We start from the raw sequence: 26,008 nt of genomic DNA on the forward strand, positions 1-26,008 counted from the left end.
CGGGGGGGGGCAGGGGTTCGGTCTGCATCTGGTGTTCTGCTGTGCTTAACTAAGTGGAGGCTTATGTTGGATTGAGGAAGGGAGTCAGTGGCAATTTCATAAGCAAACAAATCTGGAAAAGGTTAGGACATCTCCTCTCACAATCCACATTAGCATGTTAAAATCTTCAGCTAGTCCTGCCGGAGTAGACACCTGCTTACCTGTGCTTTTACCCCAATTTCCCTAAGATTCTAGAGCCCATGAAGGCCTCCCTCATCTCTCCCAGGCTCTGCAACTCCCCTTCACAAACATCAAAGTGGATAATGTGAAAACACCGCAGAGTTCTGAGCAGAGAAGTGGCATCACTAGGCTCTGTTTTTTTTTTTAACTTTTGTTTTTAATGTTTATTCATTTTTTTGAGAGAGAGAGAGAGAGACTGAGAGTGAATGGGGGAAGAGCAGATAGACAGGGAGACACAGAATCCGAAGAGGTTCCAGGCTCTGAGCTGTCAGCACCAAGCCTGACACGGGGCTCGAACTCACAGACCGTGAGATCATGACCTGAGCCGAAGTCGGACACTTAACTGACTGAGCCACCCGGAGGCCCCCACTAGGCTCTATTTTAGAAAATGACTCTGGGGCAGGTAAAGGAAGGGGGTTTGTGGCCCACGCTCAACAACAGAGGTGAGAAAGGCAGGTGAGACATGAGTGTTACTAAATTCATACAGTCTTGCTTCCTGACACCAATGTGTTTACGCCTCCTCCCTCTATGCTTGTTGAAAGCTACAAGGCACAGCACTGGGCCAGCCTATGGGGACACACATGTCCTTCTCAGGACTGGTGGCAGTCACGTGGCCAACGCCTGCACAAGAAGCGCAGTGCTCCATTTTTATTTCTGATCAGAACAGCCTTCTCGACATATGACTTTAAAATCACTTTTGAACCTGATCAGATTATAAAATACCTTTTTTGAACTAGCCTTAAATCATAAACTCAAAAGCCCAAGGGAGTGCAGTAAAAAAGCAAAAACTCTCTTGAGATACTGTTTGAAATCTGTTGTTTGTCAACAGAGCTAAGCAACCATCTTTGAGCGATTTCTTGAAATCCTGAAGACAGTCGGTCAGCGTGCCAGACCCACTGAGGACATGTGGCTGCCTCCGAGCAGAGCGGTCTACCGAACACAGTCCTGTGTTCTTGGAACAAGCGAAGTTCCACGGAGCATCCTGGGAAGACGCTGAGCCCTCTGAACTCAGACTGCTCGTTCATAAAATGAGAACAGTTTGTAAAGACTAGCATAATGTATAGAAAGCACAAGGTTTGTAGGAAGTGTTCCAAAACATACAAATGATCATCATTCCTCCCTGTTCCCCGACTTTATCCAGGGAGAGTTAAAGGCAGGTGACCAGTTTGGATAGTCAAACATTTGTTTCAGTAAAGCTCGGTGTGGAGTTAAGTGAAGAGTTTTAGGCTCTTTGTTATTTCCTTTTAAATAGAAAATAATTTCCTACGTATGTTTACTTCCAGTTACATGTTAGCCAATGATAATTCGAATTCCACTTCTTTCTTGCATAAAATCAGCAGTTGTCAGGTAATCAATCAATGCTTATGCAAAGGCAAGCTAAAAATGGTGGCTTGTGTTTTTGCTTTGTTTTTTTTTTTTTTTGAAGGTCTAAGAAATTTTATTTTATTTTATTTTTTTTAATATATGAAATTTATTGTCAAATTGGTTTCCATACAACACCCAGTGCTCATCCCAAAAGGTGCTTTGTTTTTAATACATCGCAGAGGACTCAAGCACATCCAGATGAGGCTTTCCACTGTGGCACTGATGACCCTCTGGGCCAGCTAATTCATTGTTGGGAACTGTCCTGTGCACTGTAGGACCTTCAGCAGCATCCCTGGCCTCTACCGTAAGGTGCCAACAGCACGCGCACAAGGCCCCCACACGTGCGCACACGCACCTCTCAGGTGTTCATACCAAACGGGGGGTGCAAGACCACCCTGGCTGAGAACCACTGATCTGCACCCTAACCCAACTGGATTATCTCAGAGCCAAGGAAACCAGGGCTACAAAGTGCTAAGCGAGCTGCCCCAGGGCACAACAGCGAGGGCCACGAAGTCCAGGTCCAAAAAGCTTTCGAATTCAGTCAGGACAAGCTCAGTCACAAACCACTTAAGTCCCTCCCACCTCTTCTTTGCTTTCTTGAATTTCTTTCACATCCATTTGGAATTTAGCCATAAACAACTTAATACCTGTCTAATCATTTTAACATCAATATATTACAATATATGAAATATAGAAAGTGAAAGGAGGAAAAATATCTATAAAGCCAAAATGCTAAAGCAATCATTTTTTAGCAAATTTCTCCCAAATATTTTTTATATATATACATGCACAGGGACACATGTACACACATACATACCATATACACCGTAGGTACACATACATGTGTGTATAATCTGTTTCCCTTAGAATTTCAGTGGACTCTCTCAATCTGAGATCTTAAATCTTTCTTTAGTTCTGAGAATTTTTCAGCTATTACTTTTTCAAAAATTTCCCTTTTTATTTTTTTTCATTATTTATTTTTGAAAGAGAGAGAGAGAGAGAGAGAGAGAGAGAGAAAACGCGCACACACAAGTAGGGAAGGGGTAGAGAGAGAGGAGGACAGAGGATCTGAAGCAGGCTCTGAGCTGCCAGCACAGAGCCCAAAGGGGGGCTGGAACCCACAAATCACAAGATCACGACCTGAGCCAACGTCAGATGCCCAACCACTGAGCCACCCAGGTGCCCCCACTTTTCCATTTTCTCTTCCCTCTTCTGGAAGTCCTTTTGGGTGGATGCTGATAGTGACCCCTCTGAATCTATTTTCTGTGGCTCCTGAGTTTTACTTTACTGTGTCCATCCCTCAAGCTCATGTTCCGGCAACAGGGGGCCTCACAGACCACCCTCCCTCTTTCCTATGTGTACAGCCTGCTAAATATTTAGCAGATTTTAGTTTTTATTTCAACAATTACATGTTTTTCTACTTCCAAGCCTTCCACTGGTTCTTTTTCACTAGTACCTTTTCTGTTTCGGTAACTTAATAACCTCCTTTGCCTTTCTAAGGGTGTTAATCATATACTCTTATTTTAAAGTCCTGTTCTAATTTAGTTTCCTCAAGTGTGAGCTCTTCAGTTTCTTGATTGGGGGCCTGTCAAATGTTAGGCTATTCTTAATAGCATTTTTGAGCACGTAGGAGTGTCTCATTTTGATGAAGTTTAATTTATCAATTTTTTTCTTTGAAGCCATATTGCCTTCTGTGTCCTATCCAAGGAGCCTTGCCCACCCCATGTTGTAAAGATGTTCTCCTATGTGTTCTTTAAACAACTTTTAGTTTTAGTTTTCACAGGTGAATCTATCATCCACTTTGAATTACTGTTTGTGTAGGGTAGAAGAGAGGGCTGTACTGCATTTGTTCTGATGGAAAGATCCAGATGCTCAAGCACCACGTGCTAGAAACACCTTCCTTTCCCCAGGGGACTTCCTTGGCAACATGCTGACAAGCAGAAACATCTCAGTAAGGGTCTACTTCCAGGCTTTTTTTTTTTTTTCTTAAGATTTTATTTTTAAGTAATCTCTACAACCAACGTGAGGCTTGAACCCACAACCTCGAGATCAAGGGTCACATGCTCTACAGACTGACCCGGCCAGGCACCCCTACACTTTGTCTTTTGTTCCACTGATCTCTTTGTCCCACCCCCACCCCCAACAGCAACACTGTCTAGATCACGACTATCTCACAAGACTTGAAGTCAGATGGTTGAAATTCTCCAACTTGTTTTTGTACCCTGATTGCTTGGCATTTTCTGGGTCCTGTGCGTGTTTCCACATAAAGTTTAGAATCAGCTTGTCAATTTCTCCTGCAGGAATTTTGATTAGGATTGTGCTGCATCTTGAGATCAATTTGGGGAGAAAAGACAAAGTAACTATATCAAGTCCTCCAACCCAGGTACATCATACACCTCTCCCGTTTATCTGGGTCTTTAATTCGGTTTTGTAGTTTTCAACATAGTTCTTGCCTGTCTTTTGTGAAATCTGTTCCTAAACGTCCTTGGCAATTCTTGACTGCAATATCATCTTTGCAGCTGAGGTTCCCTACTGGCCTCTTCTCAATCTTGGCTTGCACTGCCCTCCCTGAGGGGGGCGAAAGCAGTTACTGGAGGTGGTGCTCACAATGGCCAGACGTGGGTGGGGGCACGCTTGGGTGCAAGACGCACTTCCAGACCCTTCTGCGCCCCTCCTTCCTCTTAGCCCTCTGGCATTCCCTGTCCTCCTACTCCATTCACTACTGTCGTAAAGGGAAACACCACGAGGGGGAAGGGGACGATGTACAGCCATCCATGGGCTGACTGCCTCTGTAGGTGCAGACCCTGGGCCCCCTCACCCCCTCCTCCCAGGCCACCAGCCACGGACAAAGGCAGTGTTTCTGCCCCACTTAGCACTGGTGTGCTCGCCCACAGGCCAGCCGTGCTGTCTGCAATCCATCACCTCGCTCAGCCTCTCTGGGAGCCCTCACAACCCCCAGTCCTCCAAGGCTGCCACTTGCTTGTTTCTGGGGGAAACCACATTGTCACTTAATGACTTAAATTATTTCCAGGGCACCTGGGTGGCTCAGCCGGTTAAGCATCTGACTCTTGATCTCAGCTCAGGTCATGAACTCACGGTTCAAAAAAAGTTTTAGTCCTGATCAGACGTTACTTGGAGCAGTTGATTGTGCTTTTACGTTAACGGTATCCGAAACAAGAAGGGCGAGGACTGGAGAAGAGAAATGGAGGGGCCACGCTGACATGAGTAACACACAGACCACACAACCGAGGCTGGAATGAGGCCGGCGTTCCTGCTGACCAGTCAGACAAAGCTGGTTCATGCAGGACGGTAGCTCATGCAGGACGGAAAACCCAGCTGCACTTCAGGGAACAGGAGGCAGCGCAGGAGATGGTTGGGGGTGGAAGGTGAACTACCAGGCCAGATCAGACAATTTACAGAACAAAACACACTCCTAAAAGCTAAATATCCCAAATCAACTTGAGAATGCACACGCCTAGAAGAAAAGGTTTGGTCTCATCAATGGTGAGCACCATCATGGCACCAGTACTGCTACCGTGAGGATTTGCACAAGGAAACCGCTAGGAACTAAGGATGTGTACTCACCCAGCCCAGAGATATTTATTGCTTTCACGGATTTCTTCATTTTGTAAAGAACCATCCGGTCCACGTCCAAAGCCTAAAACATAGAGAAGTACGTAATTAAAACGTGTTTGAGCTCAGATCACGACTCTCAGAGAATGGCCTTGTGAGAGCCACTCTGGAGGCCCCTGCGGAACTGTTTCCGTGGCACAAAGCCCCAGCGTGCGGCTCAGTGTGACGACGGAGTCATCCCCGTACGAGTTAAGAGTTAACCCGGACCAACTCCACTGCCACCAAGCCTCAATCCTCCCTGTGAACAAGCAAGGCTCGGGAGCCTGCCAGGGGCTCCTTCCGGACACAGGCCAAGGACAGGGAGCAGGGGGAGGAGCGACGGGGGGCAGGGAGGCAGATCAGTCACAAGTGTGTCCCCACCCTGGCAAGACCGCCAACGCGCAGGCCAGACCGCCCCCCCACTCAGAGGCAGCGTGGTCTGGTGGGAGGCAAACCCACTCTGGATTTGGAAAGACCCAGACAGGAATTTGTTTGGGGTTGGAAGGCATGTTCCGCCTAACCCTTTTCTAGCCTAGATTTCTCTTCCAGAACCAGGGATAACAATTCCTACTTCGCCGGGTTGAACGATTAATTAGACACACCTAAGTCTTTAATATTCCTCTATGACGCTCCATTTGCTTTCACACCTTAACAGACCAACCACTACACGGCGGTAGCATGTGGCCCTTACAACGCCTAGCACGTAGTAAGTGCTCACGGAATACCTGCTCAGTGACTGATCAAATCAGGAGTCTGAATTACAGCTCTACTTTCACAAAAGGCACAGGCGTCAAATTTCCCTTTAACCCAACTGAACACCCCAGAAGAGCAACGTGTCACTTTCAGTGGTGACAGGCGGAAGAGAGCATCTGTAACCTGGGATAGTGACACCCATCACGCAGGTTACCGTAAAGAAACTAAGAACTCCAGGGCAAGTGCTGAGCCCCAAATCTGGTACACACTCGATGATGTTATTATTACTCATCATGAGATTTAATCACAAAACCCTGCAACAGACTGTCATCAGAAACAGAGCACACGGCCTCAGAGCAACAGCACAGTCCTTCCCTGCCAGGCTTCCCGAATCACCTTCCATATCAGCATCCTAAGTCCTATTCGAAAGCGACAAGGACTGTTTTAGCAGAGGCTAAGAACAGATGTGATTGGTGCTGACAATTACTAAATAGAAAAATGATCACCAGGCAGCAGTTGACAGAGTGGTTACAATAAAAAGAGAAACTGTATTTTAGTTTTTAAATGTTTGATTTATTTGGGGGGTGGGAGGGAACAGTGTGAGCAGGGGAGGGGCAGAGGGAGGGAGACACAGAATCCAAAGCGGGCTCCAGGCTCTGAGCTGTCAGCACACAGCCCGATGCGGGGCTCGAACTCACAAACTGCGAGATCATGACCTGAGCTGAAGTCAGACGCTCAACCGACTGAGCCACCCAGGCGCCCCGAGAAGTTGTATTTTAAAAAACATTATTTTCTGACATACTGGAGGAAGAGGTAGGCATGAACAGCCACAAAGATGTCGAAATTTCTCGTAGAGAGCTAGCTCTTATTTTCCTAGGTCATCTCTCATCCGTTCCAGACCTTCCCTTGAGATGTGAAAAGGGATTTGGAAAAAGTACATAGCCAGTGAACTCTCTCCCGAAGACTCATCACTTTCTACTCCCCAGTCTGCCACCCAGCAGGCAGTGCCCTCCAGCGTGTGCACCGACCTGTTGGGTTCTACCAGGGGCCGCAAGAAGATGGGATGGATCTGCTCAGGGCTGGTTAGAAACACTGGCTCCCGAAGCTTTATCGACCGCATGTCAGAGAGTACGACAGTTCAGTGCACTCATCACAGCTGTGGAAGGTCCCGACCCCCACGTGAAGGGCCATGACTGAAAAACACATTCGATCTAATCGACATCTACTCCAGCACTTGGAGAGAATTCGGTCGGGAATCGCGACTGCACTCAAATAATTAAGCCTGCTCCTCCTCCTGAAGCTTCCCACAGACAGCAGAAGGCAGCCCCCCAGACTGGTGAGCCTACACGGTAACAGAAGTCAGCCAATATTCTCACGAAGCCCTTTCTGCGGGCTGGGAGGCGGAGTGAACAGAGAAAACACAGGAGAGAAACGCGGAACACGAGTCCGAGGGGCCACTCCCAGCCCACGACGCTGGCGCTATTTCCTCACGTCCCCAGTATGAGGCCTCGACTCCGTAGCAGCTTTAAAACCTCCTCACGATCTGGCCCCCATTACTTCTCCAGCGTCGTCTCCGGACCCCTGCCCCAAGCGCACCTGAAGTTCCGTCCCAACGAACTCCTGCAGCCCCTCCCAACCTTCTTCCTCCTCTTTATTTCTAACACTGTGTGCTCTTCCCTGCCTCCTCTTGACCCCTTAGTTTTACCCCGGCTTTGCGAGTTGACTTGGAGGCAGGTCCTCCTCCTGAAAGCCTCCTCAGACAGGTTAGGTACTCACCCAGACTTTTCCCGTAACCCTGTGCTTACTCAATAGTTCGCCTGATGAAATTTAGTGAGGACCTACTATGTGCTAAGTACTAAGCGAGGTGTCCCAGACACAACAGGTGAGCAAAACAAGGCCACGCCCATGCCTGCATGGAGTTCACAATGTAGCAGGATAATGCCCTAGAGAACACAAAGCCAGAAGCCCAGGACTCTCACGTAACTGCTTTTCCATTTGTGCCGCTCACCTCAAGACCCGCACTTCCTGGCCAATGTACCTACAACAGCACGTGTCCACTGAGCCTGGAAATACGGCCAGCGCCACACAGTCAAATGATAATATTTTGGACATGTTAGGTTAAAGAAGATATTAATACGATTAATTTTATGTTTCTTGTTACCTTTTTCAGAGATCTCCCGTAAGGGCAGGACGCTCTCCGCTCTGTCCCCAGTGCCCAGCACAAAGCTGACACGGGACGGGACTCAGAGAGCAGCTCCGTCCGTGACCGTGAGACCAGAAAGGCAGGCAGGGACACAGAGGCTGGCAAGGGTATCCGGCTGAGCCTGCAGACAGTGGGCAGCTACCGAAGGTTCTCAGGCAGGGGAGAATGGAGAGCTGTACTTGAAGGTCACTCAAGCCACAGTGGGAACAATGGATCTGAGCAGGCAGGAAGTAGACTCAGGGAACGGATACCCAACAAGGAAGGGCCCGGCTGGGACCCATGATTAGGAAGCCATATGGGACTGGTACAGGGCAGCAGACTTTCTTGAAAAGTCAGTGTGTGCCCAGGGAGATCTATTCGGCCTCCTCAACTGGGTTTAGCTCTCCAGGCTCTGGCACTCCCACAAATGACAGAACAATCTTCTGTCCACAGGGCTTTTGCTCAATTGTGCCGAGAAAACCGTGGACCAGACTAGCCCTATACACCTCAGTGCGGAAGGCCGACCACAGATGAAATAGGCTTCATAACACTGCTCAACGCTGGCAAGTTTCCTCCCACGTCGTCCTGTGGGGCACACCCCTCCCTGATCTTTTCCTGCATAAAAGTCTTGTAAAAATAGGCCACCATATGGAATATTCTACCTCTGTTATTAAAGGGGATGTGCTGTTTCCTGAACTCGGGGGAAGAGTGGATAAACGGTAACCGCTGCTTTCCTACAGTCTGTTAAGAAGAGCCTGGAAAGAAAGGTAAGGTAGGCGGAGAGGTAATTTTAAATCAAAACTGCAAGAGGGAAAAGCAATTACCTCCCCACTCAAAACCACACCCTTCATTACGGAGCATATTTACAGATAATTAAGAGTAAGCTTGGGCAGGAGAAGTCGGAATGATTAAGACTGAGTGCTAGAAATAGTCTTCCGTCAATTATAAATAAAAACAGCACTGGGAAACCTGAAACAACAAAATAGCAAAACTGGAGAGCCTCAAGGAACCGAAGGGGTCCACCAATCGGGCTGAGATCCCTAACGGGGGCGCTCCCCCACACCCGCCTCCCCAAAACTACCCGAGCTAAAGAGAAGGAAAAAGCCACCTTGGTCAGAATGTGTGTGTAAACACTGTAAACACAGGCAAAAGCTGAACAGCCACTACGGACCTAGGCGGGGCCGGCACAACAGCTAACGCCTGGCCAGACCCCATTTATCCTGAGGGCCTACACTGCAGCTGACCCTCAGTTTATAAAACATGTTTCACAGAGTGAATTTATCACATAAACAAGACTGTAGAGATGTGTCTCAAGATATTTTAGAGGAAAATAAACAACGGTTTCCAACCATTCTAAAAGCGCCTCCTTTGATCCCTTGGACCCTTGCATGAAGGGCCAGGGTTCTGGTTCATTCCTGCGAGCAGCTCCCCATGGTCTCCGCGGCTCGTCCACGGACGCCGGCTCCCGGGAGGGTGCAGGGGGCGTGAGGGGAGCCCTCCCAGGAGGGGACACAACACCGTTCACTCTTTTCCTTCTTCACACCTGTGCTGTCCAACAGGGCAGCCGCACAGGAATATGGAAGATAAACTACAATTTAGTCAAGTAAAAAATCCAGCTCCTGTCTCGCCACCTTTCTCCGGAGCCGGAGCCACATACAACATACCGACCGGGTCTAAACACGCCGCCCCTGTTTGCTCTTCCTCTGTTCCTGCAGACCCCTCCGTGCGCCATCCCCTAACGCTCGGGAGCCCCTGGCTTCATCGAGGGGGGCCTCTCCCTCCTTCCCCCATGGGCAGCGCACAGATGTGACCGTGTGACAGCTCTTCTCCCTCTGGAGGGCTGAGGTAGTGTTTGTCCCCAGAGCCTACAGGGAAGTCCATCTTGGCTCAGAGGCACCTACGTCCTGATGCTGGATGGTGGAGGCCAAGTCCACGGTCTGTCTGAGGAGATGAGCCTGGGGCAGGTGGGCACCTACCGGAGGGCCGGTTTTTGTACGGCCATGTGCTGAGGATCGGCACAGGTGAACGTTTCCACTCGACAATGAGGTGGAGGGGAACACTAGCTTTGAACCCCAAGGAAGAAATCTCCCCCGAAAGAATTCCCCTCTTCTGATTAAGAGACGAGCGTTACCAAAGGGTTATACTCCAGAGATATGATATTTTGAACTTTGTTAATAAAAAACTTGTGGAAATTTATTTTCTCTCTTATTATGTAAGCACCTATATGAGACCCTCACTTTTGCCTCTAGGCCTGCAAAGCCTAAAATGTTCACTGCCTGGCCCTTCACGAAGTCCGCCAACCCCCCGCCCAGAAGATTCACACACAGGTTTCTCCAATCTTATCGGCCAGCCCAGTCTCCTCTTGGCACGGGACCAGTTTGGCCCCCCAGTTCTCAATTTGAGCCAGCAATGGTGGAGAACGGCCGGCTTCATCCTGGGAACCCAAAGATGCTGCCATGGGGGAGGAAAGGCCGGGAGACCACGGTCTGGGCCGCCGGGGAGGCATGTTCTACTCTGCTGTCCCGTCATATCTCCCTCGTTCCTTTCGGGAAAGGCTGACCTGAGGGGAAATGACATTCTCGAAAGACACAGACCAAATAAGAAAACAAAGCGACACCCAGATCTGTGCCCCCAAGGATAGCTTTGCCAAGGAAGACTCACGCGGACATCTAGACGGCAGCTTCGTCTCCTCTCCCGCTTGACATTACTTTTGAAGTAACACAGGACATTAGTGACAGTGTCAGATATTTCCAGAAGCCTCTGGGAAGCGCAGCAATGCACCGTGGCCTGCAGGCTCAGTGTAGAGCCAGAGCGATAATGGATCTACCTCCTCCTGGGAATACAGCAGAGGCCTGGGGAACAGCAGGTGTCACGAAGAATTAGGATCAAGTAAATATGAAGCTAAATCAAGCTGCGTGAGACACGTACGCATCAGGGCACACCAGAAGGTCACGCTTGGTATTCTCTAACGCAACTGGGGTTACTCAGAGTATACACACATCTGCACCACAAGGCGAGGATGGTCGTGACCCTCTTCGAAAGAGCCGAAAACGGGACAAACCCACATCCCCGGTGACGGTAAAACGCGTGAACCGCTGCAGGGAGACGGACAAACGTTACCCACCCAGAACATAAACGAATTTCACAACAATGTTATGCAAAAGAAGCAAGTTGCAAAAGTATGCTGGCGGTATACGACCGTAAAAGTGGAAAGTAGGAAAAACTTGATGATGTTGTTCCTGTTTAGGAACGTAAGTGTTGCTGATACAACTACAAACAGAAGCGAGGAGAGATGTTGATGGCCCAGATGGGCCGGCGGCTCCTCGGAGGGTGCTGACGGGAAGGCAGGCGAGCGCTCCTGGAACGCTGACGGGGGCCAGGGGTCAGGAAGGGACAAGTGATGGCTGGATGGGTGTTTGCTCATAATCATCCTATGAATTATATCTCCGTGTGTGTGTGTATGCATACTAATCTGCATAAAAGTAAATTTAAAGCCTTCTCGATGGAAAAGAAATTAAAATCAACTAGAGTCTGGGGGAAGAGCCAGAAAGGCTACCAAAATGACAATGCCTCACAGGGCACTTTATTAGCTCAGCATTTTGGTCACACACAACCAGTGAAAGGAACCTAGAGATCGGTCCCCTCGTCCCCTTTCCGAGCCATCTGAGAGCAGACAGCACAAGTTGGTAAGCTGGAGACAGAGGTGCACAAGAACCCAGGTCAGCCAACTCCTAAAGCGGGCCACCCTTGAGGACCAGCAACCAGAAAAGACAGACTTCTTTCATTTTCCTCCAACACGTTGTTTTTACTCCTCAGAACGTCTCGGATTCTGTGCCTAGGTGCCAGCACCAGGGGGGGCAGCCAGGTGAGCACTGATTCAGAGGACAGCCAGCCCCCTCACCCAACCGCCAACTGCACCTTGACCACGTCTTCAATCACAGGTACTTGCAATAGATGCGTCCAAACCTGGGGGGGTTGTCATCAGGGAGAGGGGTGCCACCACACCCGGCCCGTGTACATGTGGCTGATCCTGACCCACGTGGGTATATGTGGCACTAAGAACAAAAAAACCCACAATAAAGCGGCTTCCAAAGATCGAAATGCAACAGACCTTTCTCAAAATTCCATCTTGGGAGGTAGGAAAGTACAAGGTAATTTATTGAACCAACTGAGCCCGCGAGCCTGTGCACACACACTCAACTGTAAGCAAGAAATAAACTTTATAAACTAGAGAGGATAAGCAAGTGTTGCATTGTATACACAAACTGCGTATATAAAGATACAGGAAACAAATAATCTTTGTTGTCTCAGGGAAAGTTGGGGGACTTTTCGGATTTTTCTACTTTTAAACGTATCATCAACATGAGTACGTTATACTTGAAAAACTTTTTAAAAGGCACTTCAATATCCTACACGGCTATCTTCTTCAGTGGTTTTCACATCAAATAGGATTTAACTCTGAGCACAAAAAAATGTGTCAAAGAAACTGAGGAAACAATAAAGAAAAATACTCAAAATTGTGTCTTTCCATACACAAGTATATACACAGAACAATATCCTGGAAGACACATGAATCCATCCCAATGGTTACTGAGGAGACAGAAAAGACAGTGAAGGCAGGCTCATTTTTTGGTACTGTTTGAAATATGTTTATGCAGAATTTGTGTGGTTAGAAAGATATAATGGAAGATAAACAGCTCTCTGAAATAGATAAAGGAATGTCACTAACCCAACCTGACTGGCTGAGACCGTGTGGCCCCAAGCACTCTGATTACGGCCATCAGAGGCTGGACCCCAGGAAGCTAAGAACTCATAAAACATGAAAGTCATTGAAGGTCCCGGGACAGATAAAAGATATAAATACAAATCAAAAGAACAAAGGCATGGGGTGGGGGTGGGGGGCGGGCGGGGAGTGATGGTTTGAAACACAAAACAGAAATGGAGTCTCCAAGCTGCTCCCAGCCATGGCAGCTGAGGGCATCACTGCCCTCCCTGGTATTCCAGAAAGTACACTCACCAGAGGGGGCAAAGGGCTTCACCAAAGCAGTTTCTCTCCTTCTGTCCCCGTCCAATTGCAGAAATACGTCCCCATGTCCTCCCTCCTTTCCACACAAGTTACGTCTACAAAGATGTTCTCAGCAGGACTTTGAAAGAGGAAACAATAGGAAAGAGCCCCAAATGCCCAACCAAGGAGAGTAACTGCACAGACTACTGGGCGTTCACACAATTACATTCTAGACAGTCGTCATCATGACTGAAGTGGACCGTGTCATGCACAGACTACGTGACAATGCCGTGTTAACAAAGGAGAGCCTCAAGCTGGTAAAGTTGGAAGAGCCAAGTACCCACAGGCCCTCCCATGAACCCCATCACTGGAGACGTCAGCCGGGAACTCAGGCTTTTACTAGATCACTCTTCTAGAGAGGCGGAAACAGATGACAATGAATTCCAGCTTTATAAAAATGCTTTACATCCTGATTTCTTACTTCGGGGGAAAGAGCTTCTGGGAGATCTGGGGGAGTTGACAAGAGAAAGGAGAATTTTGGCAAGCCAGCTACAACACCCCAGCAGCCAAGAAAGGCAGTCCTCGTCTCAGAAGCCCTGGTGCCCCGTTCCCGGAGGAGGGTCTGGGCTGAAGTCCCGGGCACCTTCAACAAACATGGCACCCCTCAGTTCTGCTCCCCTGGATGGACTGAAGAGCCCAGATGCAAGCAGGAAATGGGCCATCTCTGGGGAACAATGACAAACGGAATAGGGGCCATCATACCAGAAGATGTCTGGTATGCAGGGCTGAGGCCGCTGCACAGGGCCAGGCGGTGGAGGCCTGGTGATAGGGAAGCAGCGGGAGAGGCTGGGAAGGTGACCTTCAGTTGGGGCTGAGGTCAGCCTTCCACATCTGTCCCAGTTCCAGAAGACAATGTAATCACAGGCCAGGCTGATTTCCCCAGGAAACAGGGTTAAGGCCACGTGACCTCCACTTCAGTGACATAAACAGGAGAGAGGGGACGTGAGCGAGCGGTTTTCTCTGGGCCCCACATGCAGCCAGGGGGTGCTGAGTAGGACTCTGCTTCCGGGGCACAGGGGGTCTGCCCACAAACCAGCGTTCACACTCACTCTACGGGTTCTGCCCCCAGCCTCGTAGCTTTTAGCATACTGGCTCCTCTGTGCCAACTGGGCCTCTGATGGGGGGCGGGGGGTCTTTCTGCTGTCAGCCGGCTGCCACATTTGTGTCTTATGAATTCTTTCAAAAAGTACATCTTGTAACTGAAACTAGACTTCAGGTAACACACGAATCGAAAAGGGGAAAAACTGGAATTCCATTCAGGCCTCCTCATTCTCTTTTACCACCGACATCCCAACTCCACAACGTCGCCTCCGGGGAGACACCAAAAAGGAGAGAAGCCAAGAGAAGGTGCTCTCAGTCCTGGTCTCTCAGTGCTGGATCCTTTGGAATAGCGCAGTGGTTGAAAGTCACTGGTTTTTTTCACCAAACAGATAAAATTCTAAACCGGATTCCACATATCAACAGCATGACCTCAGGAGAATGACTTCCCCTCACCGACCTCGGTTGTTTTCCTCTGTAACTTGGGAATAAGGCTTGCTTCGCAGGAGAAATCATCGGCGGGTACGGGATCTGTGCACTGTAGGCGCTCCGCCACGGCGAGCTTTCGTTAGTGCGCCCCGGGTCTCCAAGGGGTCAGATCCACACTATGCCAAACAAGGGGGCCGTTCAGGAACACCATCTCCCCAGGACTGGGGCAATCGCTAGGATAAATATTTTCGGGTCTGATAATGGTTATGGTAACGAGGAAAAAAAAATTAGAAGAAGAAAAATACCTGTGTAGCTCATGCCAACCTTTCACTTCCGGTAATAAGTTTTTCCCCCGTCAACGTTTAAATTCTTCCAAACACTCCCTGGTGTGTTTCTAACTCCCCAAAGGGGTGACATGGGCAAAGGCAGGGCCACACAGCAAGTGACACAGCGGGGTGCTCTGGGCCAGCTTAGTGGAGGGGGTCACCTGTCCCCTCTGGGCTTTCACACACAGGGTCAAATGGGGCAGAGTGGGCACAGGGGAAGCTGATAAGACGCCTGGTGTCAGCCCGTCCGTCCCCTGCTCCCCCACCCGGCAGAATCCTGGGGAGCCCCGCTTTCCAAGCAAAGCCTCCAGGCAGGCTTCCCCTCTCACACCTGTGTCAGTGCAGCACAGGCCACCCTCTGTGCCCCCTCCCCCCAAAAATGGCCACACCAAGGTGCGGGAGCAGGACTGGGTGGCCCACAGGCTCTGGGCGTGTTCCCAGAAGCAAAGTTACTCAGGTAGAGTTGGTGGCCCCGGGTAGAAAGGCCAGCAGCAGACAAGCTACGTAGACATCTATAGTCCCAAGAGTCACAAAGCACCTGACATTCCACAGAGCACTTTCTTTTAAGTTTATTGATTTACCACGTGTGTGAGAGTGAGTGAGACGGGCAGAGAGGGAGGGAGGGAGAGAATCCCAAGCAGGCTCCGCGCTATCAGCCTAGGTCCAACACGGGGCTCGATCCTACGAACCGTGAGATCATAACCTGAGCCAAAATCATGAGTCAGACGCTCAACTAGCTGAGTCACCCCGGGGCCCCTCCACAGAGCACTTGAAGGATCCACGACTTGACACGATATTCACAGCATCTTGTGAAAGCACTGCCAATTTCCCCAATTTAAAGTAGAAGAAACTGACTCAAAGAGTTGGACTTGCCCTAAGTCATTTATTTGGCCTTGAACTAAAGAGTTCAAACTGGGAGAGTTCCGGCAGACTGAGAGGCAAGCTTCCAGGATTATGTGGTCCCCGTGTCGCCCTCCCTCTAGTTTATGGCCGCTTGGCTTCCAGGGCCGGGAAGAGTGCATGGGACGCTCCGGGGACTTGTGCTGCTACCTCCTGTCAGCTCTGGGGAAAACAATCCCCCTCATCCGCCTCTGCCTCAGGCTTCCCTCACGCCCTTCGCCCAGCCCAGGGCTAGAACCACCTGGCACTGCTCATCCTTACCAGGGATGCCACCCGCTCCCACTCACCGAGAAAGGCATCTCCCGGGCCGTGTGACCGCCCCGCTCCTGCCACCCCAGCTGCGCCGCATCTGACCTTCACCGGGAGCTCAGGCGAGGCCCACCTAGACCGCCTGACGTAAGCAATTCTGGGGTTCCAGAACTTTCCCACGGGCCTGAGCGCCAGGGAATGGACAGAAGGAAGGTGATGGTGCAACACCGCCATTTGCCCATGTCCAGGTTGCACAATCCATCCTTGGGGCCGGCTTTAAGGGGAAGATTCAATGACTACTGTCCCGAGTCTTGCCGTGTCTTGATCCTCCACATCTCAGTTCCTGTTTCCCATCCCAGAGACCCGGCCCCGCTGCCCTCGATGGAATGGGAAGTAGGCACGAGGAGGGAAACCCAGAATGAGGAAGGGAGAAGGAAGGAACGGCCAGGCGTGTTCAGGCCCCAAATGGCCTGCCACCTCCAAAGCCAGCCTCTAAATGCAGCAGAGATGGTTTCTGGAAAGAAAGGAGGGGGGGCGTGCAAATGAGCCTGACGTGCTGACCAGAACTGTTCCCCTTCCCCTACTCTGGCACAGAGGCGTCACAGTGCCCTCCCTCTGTCCACGGCTCTCTGCCCCCAAGTCTGTCATCTCCAGAACTATCCTCTTGTTCTGTGATCCAAGAAGTGCAGTAATGGGCAAGAGGGAACATGAGCGGGAACCACCAGGCGTTGTCTCCTGCAGCCCAATTCACCCTTCTGACCCAGGTTTATCGTGAGAGCCACTGGTACAATAAAGGGACCGTGGGCTCAGGGGACACAGACTGAGCTGTAGTTCCCACATCCCCCCACACAGATTCCTTATCTTCTGGGCCTCGGTTTCCATATCCCTAAAACGGGGAAATAACATCCATTTGATATGGCTGTTGTGACGATTATTTGCTAGGCATGAGCACAGCGCCGGCCACTGGAAACATCTGGGTTAATGTGAGGGAGGTCCCCTCCCACCACCCCAACGGATGGCACAGCAGACCAATCAGGTCACCTGGTCAGGGACCGGTTCTAGGGCAGGACGGGACCACCGTGGACCTGGGTCTTGCTCTAGCTCTCCTCCAGCTTCGCCCCTCTGCACGCATGGTAAGGTCAGAGGGCCGGGAGCCTGCGTTACCCCCTCCTAGACTGCACCGCGGAAACCCAGCACCCCACCACCCCCTGTGCCAGCAGCCTGAGTCTGTGTGGGTCTTTTCCCTAAACTTTTCCCACATGGGTTTAACCCCAGACCCGAAGGGTAGCTGTCTGTGGGGAGAGGGTGGACAGAGCTTGGACAGGAGGTAGCCCCACACAGGTGTGAGAGGGTGACGCCTGCCCAGAGGCCTTGCTTTAGAAGTGGGGTTCCCTATACCAAGGAGTCTACAGGGTGGGGGAGCAGGGGACAGGTTGATACCAGGTGTGTGTCTGCTCCCCCTGACCTAGAACTGGGGTTCCCTACTCTGCTCCGTTTGACCCAAGGACTAGGCAGAACCCTTGAGGGCCCAGGTGCGAGAGCTGAGAAGGTATGCAGAAGGTTAGCATCAGCACCCACTCCCGGCTGCAAACGTGGCAGGGCTACCTGGCCAGTACACGCATCAAGCATCAGCACTCATTTGAAGAAAAGATGCCTCTGCTAAGGACACAGACACAATACTGGATCCCACAGCCTACAGGAAGGACAGGAATCCACAAAATGGTGCTGTGTTCTGACAGGCACGCAAGCCACGGAGCAGGAAGGGCTGAGAGCCAACGGGGAGCAGCGTGGGGGCAGAGATAAAGGCCCCCCAGAGATGCAGATGGTCTTGTGCTTTCTATGAGCGTCTTCAGACAGCACGCACTCACCTAGGAAGCAGGAGTAAAAGACAGGACAGAGATCTGGGAAAGGCTGGGTGAGGAGGGGCCCAGAGAGCATGACCAACTGGCAGCAAGGCCGTGCGACAGGGCCAGACAAGGCGGTGGGGCAAGGCCAGCAGTAGGGGGAAGAGGGGCCAAAGGCAGGGCAGGGTCCCTGCCACTGAGGGGCAGTAGGAGGACAGGACACGCAGCAAAAGGCACAAATGGCTCTTGGCTGAGGCAGCTCAGGACCTTCTTGGGCTTCTGTGGGCCGTTAGAGGCTGTTTATTTTCAGTATTTGGGGATGTGAGCATTTCTCCCCAAGGAAGGGCTTCAGACCATTAGTTTTACTTTGTCTGGTCTCCACCCAAAGAAAAGAAAATTCAAAACCCCAGCTAATAAAACAAGAGGGAAGGCAAGGGCAGGGGTTCCCTGGGCCGCCACACTGAGAGGAAGAGGCCGCCCTCCCACCCACAAGCCTCAAGTGGGGAGGACCGACCCCGGGGTCACGGTCGTCATGCTTCCTCCCCACGGAGACACTGGCCTGCGCAGGACACAAGGCCCCGATGCACTTCCCGGGGAACCCCACGATGCTGAGTCCTAAAAGCAGACGCTGCACGTAATGGTGCTGCTGAAGGACACAAGAGGGACAGAGATAAAGACGTAAGATGCACAAGTAAAGGGGCACCTGCGTGGCTCAGTCGGTTAAGCATCTGACTGTTAATTTCAGCTCAGGTCATGATCTTACGGTTCCTGAGACTGAAGCCCGCATCAGGCTCTGTACCAACAGCACGGAGCCTACTTGGGATTCTCTCCCTTTCTCTCTCTCTCTCTCTCTCTCTGGCCCTCCCCTGCTCACACGTGCGTGTGTGCACATCCACTCTCTCTCTCTCAAAATAAATAGACATTTAAAAAAAGAAGATGTACGGGTAATGATAGCTCAGGCTCCTCAGGCCAGAGTGCCCTCTGCCTTGAGGCTAACATGCAGGGCATTCACCACCCTACACACAGATAACTTACTACCCCTCCCCAAAGCGGGGGACACTGCAACAGCCCAGAGAAGAGAAGCCGGCGGGTCTGGTTCTGTCACCACAAGCTACGTGGCCCCGGGGCACAGAAAGCTTCCATTCATTAGTGACAGGGAAGGCTGGACTGTGCGAGAGGAGGGCCTGCGTGTGGTGGGGGCGGAAAAGGTCAGGAGCTGTGGACACCATTTGAGCTCTGTCACCCCCTCAGATCTGGACCGAGATCAGTGACTTCTCCTCCGAGCCTGCAGACATAAAATTCTACAAAACTACTGTCTTCAGCTATGCTTCCAAAGAGCAGTTACAATGGTATTCAAATATAGGTGATGGAAGGGTTAACTTTCCCAGCAAAGCTGAGAATCCTGCCCGGAAGTGTCTACGAAACCAACTGACAACTTAATTCTACGAATAATCCTAGTCCAAAAGTGAAGACAAATATTTGGTAACGGCAAAAAGTGATTTTTAACAATTTTTAACAATCCCACTCTACTTCTCGGGTGTGGATTTCTCAACTAGGCTGGAAGAAACGCCAGGTGTAAGAAGGCAAGGCTCACCGGAAGGTCAGGGTCAAACACAACAGTACCGGCTGTGGTAGGGAGGGGGACAGCAGTACGCCCCTCACCTGCACAGCACCTGAAACAAGAAATGCTTTACCTACATTACAGCTGGTGATTCTCAAACTCTGAGTTAGGCAGGTAATATTACAACAGGGCAGAAACCAAGGGAAGGAAGGGAAACGGAGCTATTTTTCCAAGGCCATAAAACCAAGATGCCATTGTAATTTCCTTTTTCAGTTCACAAATACCCCCATGTTCTCCTAGCCTGTCATTCTTTCCGATGTCACCTGTGTTTCCTTAGTCTGTTCAAAGCGAGCGACTGTTAAGAAGTCAAGAAACAAGGAACCAAGAAAATAAAGGTATTTTCATCTTGGGGGACAAACTGTAGAACCCGCGGTGAGTGATTCCATGATGCTCATTAGCAGCTGTTTTGTTCCGATCGCTGTCTGAGCTTTTGTTCCGAACTTGCTGTTTGTGAACCAGCGATGGAGACTTCTCAGAAACTGAGCCCCAGGGAATGAAGACAAGACCATCAGCTCCTTCGGGACAGAGACCCAGGACTCCTGTCTCTGAATCCCGGGCACCTAGTAGAGCACATGACACCCATAAACGCTCCATAAACACGGAATGCATGAAACCACACTCCTCCAACACTGCCACAGGCTGACGGGGGAAAGGCTTCCTGAAGTAGGTAAGCAGAGCCAAGGGCTAAAGTGACAGGTTGTCAGGAGGCAAGGCACCCCAGGCAGGGAGACCAATCGGTCAGGATCATCTCCCTGCATCAGGCTGGCTGGCGCTGGTGGGGAGGAATCTGGGGGAGAGAACGGGAACATGAATGGGCAGGATAAATGGCTCAGAGATAGTTGTAATGGATTTCATTCACTCGGTGGTAGTTGTTTAAGACACGATTCCTCTGTACTCAATGGATTAAAAAACTCTCTGACTAGTGTACAAATTGTTCAGACACATAACATCACGTCCTATAAACTGAATCAGTGAAAACCACGAGGCTGTTTTCATTTATCTGAAATTGGCGGCATGAATGCTCATGGCCTGTACTTTCACTTCAGAACTCTTACACGAGATGGGGAAAATTCTGATTTGCTCATATAAATACAAACAGATGGTCACAGACATTCTTTAAAAAAAAAAAAACAGCCCAATATTCTTTATTTAAACTAACTCAAAAGCTCTGAAATAGTAAAATTTATTTCAACTCCCTACCACTCACACCATCTAAAACCACCTAGCAGCCCTCATCTCGTACACGGTCCACAACCAAGCTTGCAGGAACTGCGAAGCCCACGTAAACATTATCACGGCATTGATCTGTGAAGCACTGATTCCTTCTTGTACATCGACTGCCGTTTGCCTGCCTTTAAAACCAAAGGTGGCATGTGCACAGACACACACACTCAACACCGACTTTTAACATCTTGGTGCCCACACACCAACATGCTAACTTCTTCCTGGCTTGGTCGCCCCAGAGTCATGCTTAGCACGTAGCTGGCACTCGATAAATCATAACTGAATGAACTGAATGTGCTGCCAGGATAACCTTCTTTTCAGAGACCCCAGAACAGCTCTTCTCCTGCCGTCTCTGTGAACACGTCTGAACCCGTAACTGTCACTGATCAGCACGGCTGTCGATAAGCACTGGTCATTCTATGAATGGAGGTCTCGTATGTTCCTTCATCCAAACAGCGCATTAAAAATAACCGAACCTTAGAGCTGCGGCATTAGAACAACTCCAGTTTATAAGTATTCCTCAACACCTAATGCGCCACCAACCAGCACACACGCATGGATGTGACTCTGCGCCCCACGTATCACGAATGGGTGAGTCCACTTTTAGCAAGAGTTCGAGATGTTGTGGGCTATCACCTCACTGCCGAGAGATGGAAACAAGAGAGTATAAATCTTGGCTTCCGACAACTTTTAATTTTGTTCCTCTTTTTAAAAATTTTTATTTGTTTATATTTTTTCTTAGTTCCACTGGAGTTAACACACAGCACTGTATTAGCTGCAGGTGTATAACACAGTGATCCAACAGTTCCACATACTACTCAGTGCTCATCAAGATAAGTGTACTCTGGATCCCCTTCACCTATTTCACCTGTCCCCCGCCCACCTCCCTCTCTCCTCTGGTCACCACCAGTTTGCTCCCTACAGCTTAGAGCCCATTTTTTGATTTGTCTTTCTCCCTCCCTATGTCCACCATTTTGTTTTGTACATTCCACACGTGAGCAAAATCATATGGTATTTGTCTTTCTCTGACTTATTTCCCTTAGCACTATACTCTCTAGATCCATCCTCATTGTTGCAAATGACAAGATTTCAGTCCTTTTTATGGCTGAGGCATACTCCTTTGTATCTATCACACACCTTCTTTATCCATTCGTGAATCGATGGACACTTGGGTGGCTTCCATATCTTGGCTATTGTAAATAATGCTGCAATAAACAAAGGGGTACATATATCCCTTCCAAATAGTGTTTTCGTATTCTTTGGGTAAATACCCAGTAGTGCAATTACTGGATCATAGGGTAGTTCTATTTTTAATTTTTTGAGGAACCTCCATACTGTTTTCCAGAGTGGATGCACCAGCATGCGTTCCCACCAGCAGAACAAGAGGGTTCCTTTTTCTCCACATCCTCACCCACACTTGTGTTTCCTGTGTTTGGGATTTTAGCCATTCTGACAGGTGTGAGGTGATAACCGTGGTTTTGAGTTGCATTTCCCTGATGATGAGTGACGGGGAGCATCCTTTCACATGTCTGTTGGCCGTCTGTATATCTGTTCATGGTCTCCTGCCTATTTTTTAATTGCATCATTTGGCTTTGTGTTGTTGAGTAGAAGTTTGTTGTTGTTGTAGAAGTTCTCTATCTATTTTGGATATTACTGGATATGTCATTTGCAAATATCTTCTCCCATTCTGCAGGTTGTCCTTTAGTTTTGTTGACTGTTTCCTTTACTGTGCAGAATCTTTTGTTTTGGTATAGTCCCACTGGTTTATTTTTGCTTTTGTTTCCTTGCCTCAGGAGACATATCCAGAAAGATGTTCTGTGTCTAATGGGCATAACTTTTTATTTTTATTTTTAAAAAAATTTTTTTAACGTTTTATTTATTTCTGAGACAGAGAGAGACAGAGCATGAACAGGGCAGGGGCAGAGAGAGAGGGAGACACAGAATCGGAAGCAGGCTCCAGGCTCCGAGCCCGACGCGGGACTCGAACTCACAGACCGCGAGATCGTGACCTGAGCTGAAGTCGGACGCTTAACCGACTGAGCCACCCAGGCGCCCCTGGGCATAACTTTTTAAAAGTTGCTGGCCATACTAAAGATAAAAGCAGTACAGAGAAACCCTGAAGAAGCTCCGGGGAACCTTGGGGTCTCCGCACCAGTTCTGCCCCTAAATCCCTTCGTAACCTTAGGCAAGTTGCTTCACCTCTGAAAGCTGGGAGGGAGTGAACTCCACACCCTGTAATGGCACCAGCTAGAACTATCTGTGGCTGTGAACACATGGAACCAGCAGGCTACTGCTTCAAGCTCTAGTGTTCATCTATATCAAATCATTTCACAGCAGCAAGATGATGGGAGGCCATCTCTTTAAAACTTCATAGAAGAATTTTTAAAAGCGAATCGCAGGCTATGGGTTCTTTAAATTTTTTTCTGTAAGAATGATTTATCCTAACTCCCCGGAATATCTGTAATATTATTCTGCAGAGTGTATCTTTTGGAATCTCGATTCAGATGATTGCTATTTAAATGTTCCATTTCTCTTGAACAGACCCTTCCAGAGAGCCATTCAACACTCATTATATTCTCTGCTCTCACAATGCATTTCAAGATATAAAAAGACAACTTACGTTGTCTAAGTATAGACATATAGATCAAAAAAGTTACACGATAGCCAGTAAGAACATGAAAAGCTGCTGACCATCATTAGTTATCAGGGATACGTAAATTAAGACCACAATGAAATTCCACTACACGCCCGCTAAAATGGCTGATAACGCCTAGGATGCGAAGGAGCAGGAACTCTCGCACACTGCCGGTGTTAGTGGAAAATGGCACAACCATTTAGAAAACAGTGTGGCAGTATCTCATAAAGTTACACACTCATCATGTGACACAGCAATTCCCATCCCTAGGTATTTGCCTAAATCTAAAAAATTAAACACATCCACACGAAGACCACTGTTCACGGCAGCTGTACCCAGAGCAGTCAAAAGCCAGAAAGTACCCAGATGCCCATCAACGGCTGAGCTGATAAACACACTGTGGTACAGTCCCGCCACAGAATATGCCCAGGTGCTATCTGCATGTAATCCCACATTCTTTCAAGTACCTTCCAAAGGCCTTTAATATAAATTTCTCTGGATTTGCTGGTTCCTCGGTCGTTTAAAGTCTAATGCAGCTGCAAGGTCACAGCGGTTGGTTCCAACATCGTTGGCCATCCGTCTGCCCTCCCTGACCCCACTGCCCGCTCTCCACAGCAGCACCTGTCAGCGTCTATGCAGTGTGTTAATAATGGCTGTCTTGACACTGAGGATGACTCTACCCCCAGCATTCCCCAGAGGGACAGTGTTCTGCAAGCTGGACTCTAATAATCTCTACTGCTCAGGGTGTCCCAAGGACACAAAACACTGGTGAAGAAGAAACTTGATGCATTCACATGGTAATTTTTTGGGGAAAAAAAAAAGTTTGTTTTTTATTTTTTATTTTTTTGAGAGAGAGAGCACGCATGTGCAAGCAAGCCGGGGGAGGGGCAGAGAGAGAGGGAGACAGAATCCCAAGCAGGGTCGTCACTGTCTGCACAGAGCCTAATGTGGGGCATGATCCCACAAACCATGAGATCATGACCTGAGTCGAAATCAAGAGTCAGACACTTAACCAAATGAGCCACCCAGATGCCCCCAAAAAAGTTTTTTAAGGGAAGGAAAAATGAGAGATGCCGGTGCACACTTCCTGTTCTTCAAGTCTCCTCTCAGTTCATGGGGGGGGCCGTCCCTGGTCCTGTCTGTGCACACACAACCCCCTTTCCTGCCAGTGCCCTTGCTGGATGGGCAGCTGTTACTACCTCTCAGCTACGGCGACCTCCCCTGCCATCATTACGGAAGGCATCCCGTGTTCCCCACTGATGTCCTCTCCCCAGCACAAACCGAAGGTCTCTAGGAAAGATGTCTGCCCTCTGAAAGCAAGGGTACTTTCCTCACTTTTCCCTTCACCTCCTCCCAAGGGGCACCGAGTCCTCACGCTCGCCAACCGGGATGGGGGAAAGGAAAAATCAGATGAGGTAATGCATTTTTAGCAGAGTATAAAATGCACACTTTCTCTCTAGCTATTAAACCTACAAAACCCACTCAATGGACACGGGTTCCACACCGAGCTTCTCAACTTCTCCACAACCCTGTGCCCAGACCCATGCAGCAAGCCAAACTCAGCCGGGTTTCCAAGCTTTCAGCACCCGCTGGGAGGACAGAGACCCCAGAGACTGCCCTGCGAGGGGCGCAGTGAGGGTGGAAGTTCTCAGGACCTCGGCTCCCGTCTCTATAAAATAAGAGACCCCAGGCACATGTCGGCTCACAGAATAAAGCCCCTTAATGTGACAACTGAAGCTCTTGGCACTCTGACCCCCTTCCTCTTTCCAATGTCCATCTTCACAACCCCTCTGTCAACCCTCCGTACTCCATTCCCATCAGACAGCTCATTCCCCGCAGGAGTGCAGGTTTTCACATTTCAGTGGCCCCTCGAGGGGAATGCATTTCTCACCTCCCATCCTTTCTCCAGTTATAACCCTCCAGCCTTCAAGACCTGCCCAGTGCCACCTCCTCTGAAGCCTCTCCATCCCCGATGGGCTCCTAAGGTCCTCTGATCCCACCTCTTTAAGAACATCTACGTTCACCCTGCCTGGTTTTGTAGTTCATGGGTGAAAATTGTCTTCCCCACCGAATCTTTTTTTTTAATCTATTTTTAAAAAGTTTTTTAATGTTTGTTTATTTTTGAGAGAGAGAGGGAGAGACAGAGTGTGAGTGATGGAGGGGCAGAGAGAGAGGGAGACAGAGAATCCAAAGCAGGCTCCAGGCTCTGAGCTGTCATCACGGAGCCCGACATGGGGCTCGAACCCACAAACTGCAAGATCATGACCTGAGCCAAAGTCAGACACTTAACCAACTGAGCCACCCAGGTGCCCCTCTTCCCCGTAAGTTGCTTGAGGGTAAGGCCTGTGTCTTCTCTATTTTTGTACCCTTACAATGCTGGCCTCAGTGTGTTGTTCACAAATGGTCTGTAATGGTTGCATTTAATCTCTCAGTCCCCTTTCACTTCCAAACCTACTGTTTGACTCAGTGAAAATTAACAGGAGTTGCAGATTAACAGGAGATCAACATCTCAGAGGCCGAAACACCTCCCCCTCCACCTGGCTCTGATTATAGCGTCTGGGTGCATAGCCCAGGGACACCTGTCCCTCTCTTAAGTTTATTTATTT

At 49.4% G+C, this 26,008-nt stretch overlaps 1 protein-coding gene across 9 annotated transcripts in view; it reads right to left on the bottom strand.

The window, feature by feature from the left end:
* Positions 1–26,008, bottom strand: part of ASAP2 (ArfGAP with SH3 domain, ankyrin repeat and PH domain 2) — a 174,568-nt gene that overhangs the window by 106,817 nt on the left and 41,743 nt on the right. For all 9 annotated transcript variants that reach the window (XM_023252130.2, XM_023252129.2, XM_023252127.2 and 6 more), the window contains exon 2: positions 5,170–5,242. In XM_023252130.2, coding sequence (XP_023107898.1) covers positions 5,170–5,242 — 73 coding nt within the window. The remainder of the gene's footprint in view (positions 1–5,169; positions 5,243–26,008) is intronic.

This window comes from Felis catus, chromosome A3 (genome assembly GCF_018350175.1).
Source record: "Felis catus isolate Fca126 chromosome A3, F.catus_Fca126_mat1.0, whole genome shotgun sequence".
Classification (NCBI taxonomy): domain Eukaryota; kingdom Metazoa; phylum Chordata; class Mammalia; order Carnivora; family Felidae; genus Felis; species Felis catus.